This window comes from Ylistrum balloti, unplaced genomic scaffold (assembly GCF_031769215.1).
Source record: "Ylistrum balloti isolate Yb309-2 unplaced genomic scaffold, AGI_CSIRO_Ybal_v1 Utg372116, whole genome shotgun sequence".
Classification (NCBI taxonomy): domain Eukaryota; kingdom Metazoa; phylum Mollusca; class Bivalvia; order Pectinida; family Pectinidae; genus Ylistrum; species Ylistrum balloti.
In genome coordinates this window covers 29,663-38,084 of record NW_026783013.1, presented here as the reverse complement: position 1 = coordinate 38,084, position 8,422 = coordinate 29,663, and the positions used below count along the sequence as shown (strand labels likewise).

Sequence of the window (8,422 nt, the reverse complement as noted above, 5' to 3'; positions counted from 1 at the left end):
GATCAGCAGTGTGATCTTATATCAGAAAGTCAGTCAGAAATTGTCTTTTTTTTCATATTCTGAAAACCAAACTGATCATCCTAGAAAAAGTAGAAATGTAAGCCTTGTCATTTGCAATATACAGTTTTATACAATGTTATTTTAATAAAAATACTGACTGGTTTCCATGGCAAAAAAAAAAAAAAAGAAAGGTTGCATGCACATCTAACACATGGTCCTCAACACTCCTGTGTAGTTTCAATGAAATTTATTCAGTAGGATAGGAGAAGCTGTCCAGCACAAAATTTTTTTCTATGGACAGATGGACGAACCGTACAGTCGCTATGGCAACCAGGCAACCAGGCAACCACACGTCTTTTGGGAAAAATTGTGCATTTTCATCCCTACATTGTCTCTATTATCACTATATGTAATTTCACTGTTCAGGTGAAGTTGTCCTGACAAAACTTACGATTAGAAATCCTACTTATGATGACCTGTTATTGAGGAACCACACATCTTTTGTTTGAAAAGGGATGCAAGCACATTTACACATTGTACCAAATATTTACATGTCATAAAAATGAAACTGATGCATTAGGTAAGGAGAACTTGTCCCAACAGGTTGTAATAAAATGTAGATATCTCTTCATGACATATCCAGTCTTGCCCGGACACATCAGGTGTTTTGTAAGCTTTCATACTTTCTTACCTTTTCAGCAAACAAAGAATGAGATGCTGCTGCCTGTTTGTACCTAGAAGGTATAATTCTCTCTGAAAAAGAAAAGATAACTTTTACTTAATTATTCCTCATAGTCAATAAAAACGAAGATATAGGACACCCCTAACCCTGTAAACTAGAATTTATTTGCAAAGTGGTCGAGGGTGACCTTTGACCTTTAACCTTGACCAATGGCCATGAACATCTAATCAGGTGTAGACTCTGTTGGTATAGTGTTATGATGTAATATGAACCAAGTCTGCTGAAGTCATTATTTTATCACAGACACATGAACAGAAAAAAAAAGATTGATATATCCGACTCCTCAACCTACCCTAAGATTTAGTTTAGGGTAGGCTAAGAGAGAAGCTGGCTGGTAGGTTAAAAGACTGAAGTTTTTGACTAGGGCAGTGTGATTTTCAATGGGCACGTCTAAGAGTGAAGGTTTAGAATAAGGCAGTGTGATTTTTAATGGCCAAGTCTACTACTGAAGGTTTAGACCAAGGCAGAGTGATATTTAATGGCCAAGTCTACTACTGAAGGTTTAGACCAAGGCAGAGTGATATTTAATGGCCAAGTCTACTACGGAAGGTTTAGACCAAGGCAGAGTGATATTTAATGGCCAGGTCTACTACTGAAGGTTTAGACCAAGGCAGTGTGATATTTAATGGCCAAGTCTACTACTGAAGGTTTAGACCAAGGCAGAGTGATATTTAATGGCCAAGTCTACTACTGAAGGTTTAGACCAAGGCAGTGTGATATTTGTGATATTTAATGGCCAAGTCTACTACTGAAGGTTTAGACCAAGGCAGAGTGATATTTAATGGCCAAGTCTACTACTGAAGGTTTAGACCAAGGCAGAGTGATATTTAATGGCCAAGTCTACTACTGAAGGTTTAGTCCAAGGCAGAGTGATATTTAATGGCCATGTCTACTACTGAAGGTTTAGACCAAGGCAGAGTGATATTTAATGAGCAGTCCAGGACGGAAAATTCTCAGTGTCAGTTTTGATTTTTAATGGGAATATCTAAGACTAATTTTTAGACTTGGACAGTGTGATTTTTAGTGGGTATGTTTAAAACTGAAAGATTAGACTGAGGCAGAGTGGTATTTAGTTGGTATGTCTAAGACTGAAATAATAGACTAAGGCAGTGTGATATTTAAAGGACAGGTCTAAGACTGAAGGTCTAGTATAAGGCAGTGTGATATTTAAAGGGTAGGTCTAAGACTAAAAATGCTAATTGGGGTAGTGTGATATTTGATGGGCAGATATAAGACTGAACTTTAGTTCAGGGCAGCCTAATTCTTGATGGGTTAATATAATACTGAAGAACAGGTCTAAGTCTGGACTTTTAGTTCAGGACAGCCTAATTGTTGATGGGTTGATAAAAAACTGAAGAAGACTTGGGAAGTGTGATATTTGATGGGTAGGATGTAAATGATGTAGTATTGGTGTTGAGGCTTTCCATTTTATCAATGTGACATACCTCTTTTCTTCACAGATGATGGTCCTTTTGTAGGTCCTTTCTTTGTGGTAGTTCTAAAAATAAATAATTTTTTGTATAATGAAATGACATAAATCAATTTCATAGCTCTAAGTATGTGTCATACACAATGCATCACAGCTATATGAGAGCAGTAGCAAGTATACAAATATATCTGAAGTTGCAATCTGTGCCATCATTTTCATATTTCAAACTTGCTTCCTAAACATTCTCTTGACCATGTTGGATTTTTAGTTTTGCTGCCTCTAAAATGATGCAATGAAACTGCCAGGTACCTGGAGAGATTCCTGCAACCTTACCACATGAATTACTGATCACTTCTTTGAAATATAATTCATGTCAAACATATACAACTGTATATTTGTCTTAGCACTGCAATACCATTATATAAATAATCAAATTATGTGGGATTCAAGACACAATAAATGCTATCCAACATGTGACTACAATGATATTGTGAACATAGAAACAGGGACTATTCACCGGCAAAACTGCTGACAGATTACTGGAATGGATTATTTGATTTAGTTTAAATCAATTTGAAATTGGCATATAAGACAACGAAATGTGCCAAGAACATAAATATAAACACCGAACTGTTTTTCTATGGCAATTATTGTGTTTGTAAATGCCAGAGTTTTACCGGCAAACACATCATATTGCACTAGCGTGTAATATGATGTTTGTCAGCAAGGACATGGCATTTATATTAACCATAATTGTAGTAAGACAGTGCAATGATGAAGTAATCATTTCTATAAAATCTTACGTTTTAGTCGTCTTTTTCCCCTTAATGACATACTCATCCAATGAGCATACATCACTAACATCACTGACAAAGGACTGGGCATCATCTCGATCATTTTCACCCAAAACATCTCGGACTGGATTGCCAGCAATGGAAGAGACAGAAGAGTCATCGAAATTGGGCTGGGGGAATGTCTGTCTGTACTGAAGATCCTTCTCTATCTGCGTCAGTAATGGTAAACTGTCAATCGATGCTTGGTGGTGCTGTCCAGGTCCTAGATACAGAAGATAACAAAGTATTACCATGATGTCTTTTACCTCTTTGATAACTTTTGTGTCATACAACCACATTTTTAGTGACATAGCTGAATACAACACAGTTCCTTCAATATTGGTTTGGAAACAAACACCAGAGTAAAGCATAATCTCATTATGGTTCATTATTCCCTGCAAGGCTGCAGTATATTTGGTATTCAACACCATCTCCTATGGGTATTATGGAACAGAGATGTTGATGTACATTGTGTCAGGTTTTTCAATAATCAATTTGTATACAACCTATAAAAATGATGCTACCTCTGGCACCAGTATACATATGGAAGCAACATGCAGCTATTAGAATGCTGCTTTTACTGCATGAGGATATGATAAATTCTGCCACCCAAATATTAAAAGGAAACTTTCATGGAGAACACATCCAAAAAATTGGGAGAATTTTCTTAAAGAACACAAGAGTATGAAAATCATATTTAATAACTTGCTTTAGATATCCTCTTTTACACCAATGAACAATTTACAAAATACATTTCACAACCAAAGGTAGACAAATGTAAACAAACCTGAGTTTGCTTTCTCTCGTATCACAATAGGGGTTTTACGACTCTGGTTTCGCTCAGGCTCCGATAGAGAAATAGCACTACGTATGGACACATTTTTGTCATGGGTTTCCCTGGCCTTTTCTGCTGAGGCCCTGAAATGTACCATAATACAGTGTAAAGTTAATTTTGCAGGAACTAGAAAAAAAGGGATTAGCATGCATTCTTATACTTCATGTATATCATGGCCCTCTTGTTTTTTAACAAAAACTTCAAAATATAAAAAATTTAATTTGCTCATAAAAGAATGTTAAGATTTAATGACTATTCATTTTGCTGCAGTTAAAATAAAGACAGTTTCAAAATGTGACATTTAGTTTTCAATTATCCATAGAACTTTTTTAATCTAATTTTTCAGTGTAGATGTAGAAAAAAATGATTGACAGCACTGCAGAATAAGTCTGTAATCCAAATTCTTAGAATTTTACATCAAATTCTGAGAGACAGATTGAACATAAAAAAGAACATGATATGGTCGCGCAGATAAGTCAACAAAACGAAAATACACTTTTTATATAAAAAATCAACATTTACGATTGAGGTTGTAAAACCCAGTTCAACAAGAAATAATAAAAAATATACTCATAGGCTTTTTGAATACCTGAAACTAGATTCAATGGCTGAGGGTGAGTGACAGATAATTCTGACAGGCGACCTTTCAAACCCAATTTGAATGTCCACCTCAGATTCATTAGGATCCTTAGTCTGGCGTGAAGCATCAATCAGCAAGACCTCTTGTGGTTTCTGTTTGTGTATCCTTGTGGTCGGAGACTACCAGCAACAACCATAAAATGTACAGGATTATAATGACAAGTAAAATATGTAGTGTGCATTAAACTTTTTCAAGAAAATACAACTGTAACACATTAGAGATGAAATTCCACCAGCCAAGTTGAATGTCTGTCTGGTTATCATTTAACAGCCATCTAGAATATAATCAATGGATTAAGTCTTATGCAGTGTGCTTTAGCTCACTAAAATATCATATATCCAAAAAACAATGAAATTAAGTATAAAAAATCCTAAATGCACCCAAAACCTGTTTGAAATGCATACATGAAAGAGTTACCAACAATTTACAAAATTTGCCAGTTTCATAATTTTCAAAATTCGACCAATTTCTGAATCTGAATATTGATCCTTATTTCAGTTGTATTTGTTTATAACTCAACTTAATATACCAGACTTAGTAACTGCTGTACTGATACTGAGAGAATAAACAGTTGACTCCAACATTTATATCTGATCCATCATAAATGCTTCTCAAAAGACACATTGCATCTAGTCTGACTGATGCTGTGGTAAACTCTAATGAGGAATTCTCAGGTTAGTAAAGTTGCTATGTGTGTTGGGCTCATGGCTTTTCAATTTTCCATATTCCTGGTATAAAGGTTTGTAGGAAGATTACTTAAAAGGGAAACAATATTTTCAGCTGATATTTCTTGATCTATGAGATCGAAAAATCATTTAAAAAAGAAGAAATATATCATAATCAGGGTATGATATTCAGTATGATATTCAGTATGATATTCAGTCCCTGGTAATTATTGAAAATTCACAAGCAAAACATTTGTAGTAAAATTTATTTCACTTGGTGTTGTAATCAAAGTACATTTTGTATTACCTTGTATTGCAAGGAAAGGTCAAGGTCACTATCAGAGAGGTCGAGATTCATGGCAGGATTGGAAGGTGCTGGAGATCGGTGTTCAGTGGCACTAGGGGCCATTCTGTAACATTAAAAAGGAGGTACAATTGTTGTTACATTAAGGATTTTTTTTCTCTCTTTTAGTAAACCTAACGATCAATAATTCACAAGATCTACATGAAGTTATACCGGTAGTTTGTTTACTGGGTTTAACACTACATGAAAGCCAGGGTCATTTTATTGTGAGTCCCCATGAAGTAACAAGTGGCTATATCTCACGATCAGTGAACACTGAACAATGGACAGGAGACCTATCGAATATTACTGTTTAAATTTCAACAGGTAACTAACATTGTAATATTACAAATATAAACATCATTCTGTCGTTTACATTTCAGCTGATATTCAATGTAACTTTTGAAAATTTCATGATTGAAGGAGTATTTGGTGTCGTCATATAACTTGATACGGACTGGTTTACCAATGAGATGCAACAGGCATGTTGATTGTGCTTAACCTATGAAGTGAAACTAACAGGACTATCTTGATAATGCCAAACTCCTATGCACTTTGCTTGTCACAACTTAGTATGCTCTATATAAAACAACAAAACTTTGGAATTACTTACATCTTCCTGAATGCTGCACATTTTTAGGTTATCATAAACAACTTTTAATTGAACAGTTTTTGTTTTTTGAGTTTTTCTTAACTTTTGATTGTACTTTACCTGCGAGGTGTAACTGTCACACTCTCAGGCTCCTGCCCAACTCGTGTCACTGAAGTATCAAGGATCTGTTTCCTTGTTGACTGTTGTGCTCTCTCAGAACAATTGCTGCTTGTTGGTGCATTTTCTGCATATTTTGTAGAAAGAAATGAAAACATGATTAATATCTCATTTGATTCTTTTATCTTCAATGATGTCATGAGTTATAAATTATTTCTTGATCAAAGATCCTAACACCTCAACCCACATAATTAGCTGTTTTCTTAATGAAACAGAATGAATAGATATTCAGAAGTTTTTACATATTATTCACAAAATTCTTGCAGATTTCCTTTTTTAAAATTACAAATAAACACCACATATGACAATTTATTAAAGTTAATGTGGACCAAAACACCAGATTTATTCAACACTTTGGTCTTGCTTTCTCTTCCTTTGACAAGATGCACCCCATTTCAATCAAAATTTTATATCGCAGACTGAAAATCTTCACAATGAAAACAATGTTTTGTGCAGGTGTTGGGGGTTTCTGACATTGTACCTTCAATTCCACTGGCCAATACTTTCTTCTTTTGACCTTCACCCCCAGCAGAAACCAGACGGCCTTGTGCAAGAGGTTTTCTGGAAAAAAATCAAGAAAATGGAGAATTAGTTTTGAACCAATGTAATTCTTGAAAAGCTGTTTTTCAGTATAATTATCTAAAATGAAATGGTATATATCATTTTTCTCTTCCCTTTTTAATGTCTTCTCTCAACGTGTCCTGGACATTTTGGAAAATGGTTATCGCCTAAGAGAAATTGGAAAGGTTTTATGTGGAAATAGTAGAAAACCGAGGAAAAAAGATGATACCCCTTTTTGTTACAAATTCATCGAGGAAATGTATGGTTTTTTTTCAGAATGACACTGCATTTGAGTAAATAACTGATTTCACAAAGCAGTAACTATCCCATGTACACCCGTCCCTCAAATTCAGGACTGTTAACTATGTGAGAGATTGTGCCCAACTTGACATCTGTATCATCTATGTGATTTTAATACAGCCGAAAATGCTTATGGAGATATCTCTCCTAAGTGTACACAACAATAATTGAAATAATCAATAAGCATTTATATCAACAAAGAGGAAAACTATATTTTATGTTCGATCACTGGTAAGGTGAGCCAGCCAACAGCGATTTTTTTTCCCCAATTTACGGAAGTTTCATCAACAGTTTTATTTTCATGGCGGGCATGATTGTTCGGAATTATTATAACCTTTTGAAACATCAAGAACTGCATAAACACAAATATACACCTGTTTCTCCTCGGTACAACATTTTGCTGTGGTGCAGGTCTGTACAGAGATCTTTTCGACGCCATTTTTCAAGTTACCCGCCATTGAATCTCGATCGGGAAAATGCTTGCTTCCAGTGTGAGAATGATTAAAACGTTACACAGCATGAGACTCATAACCACGCTAATGCGGTCGCTATCTCTAATTTGTAACGTTTGGCAACGTAAATCATTGTCAACAAAACGAAAAAGGCCTACAGGGCCTGGTGGAAATTTCTTACAAAATGTGGAAAAATAGCAGGATTATAAGTTGTATTAAATCTCTTACATATATTTTTCTCATAATGCTATGGTGAAGAATTACTTTACCAATATACTAGACTCAATTCAAACAGACTATTAGTTGTTTTTAGGTACTGCCCTGGAATGTGTTGAGCTTTGACCAAAATGATTAATGATAAAAAAAAAAAAAAAATCTCTTTAATGTTCGGCATTTTATGTGTCAAGCATGCTTTGCTATATCTGCCAATTGTGAAATCTTTCAGTAGCATTCTTAATATCTTTACATCTTCAGAATTTCAAATAAAACTTTATCAGTTAGAAGTGTGGCATCTTGTTATGACCTAAATGCACCAATGCTATAGCATAAGTTTATTGACACACCTATCTGAAGGACAAGTGAGTTTTTCCTGTGGCTTGACTTCCATCTGTCCACTGGTCCATCCATTCAGTTCAACCACACATTTTCAAAGTCATGTGAGCAAAGTGTGTCTAAGTCTTAAACAAATTTTGTTCAAGGTCACAGGAATCAGTTCCTAATTTGGTAATCCAGAACCCCTGAATATTTCATCACTTCAACATATATACTATGAAGAAGAGGTATGTTTGAAATGTACATGAAAGTTACCAGAATGGTCTCCTTTCAACAATGGCCTTATTACGTAATGATTACA

The 8,422-nt window shown here is 35.0% G+C and overlaps 1 protein-coding gene across 1 annotated transcript; it reads right to left on the bottom strand.

Annotated features, from left to right (window-relative positions):
• Positions 1–691: 691 nt before the first annotated feature.
• LOC132564277 (uncharacterized) lies at positions 692–7,558 on the bottom strand (the record flags this gene model as incomplete). The annotated part of the gene is made up of 9 exons (XM_060228947.1): positions 7,492–7,558; positions 6,738–6,817; positions 6,200–6,323; positions 5,452–5,554; positions 4,429–4,598; positions 3,792–3,922; positions 2,975–3,227; positions 2,188–2,240; positions 692–753 (listed from the first exon to the last, which is right to left on the bottom strand). Coding segments are annotated over exons 1-9 (1,041 nt in total), but the record flags the coding sequence as incomplete, so codon positions are not given.
• Between the last annotated feature and the right edge of the window lie 864 nt (positions 7,559–8,422).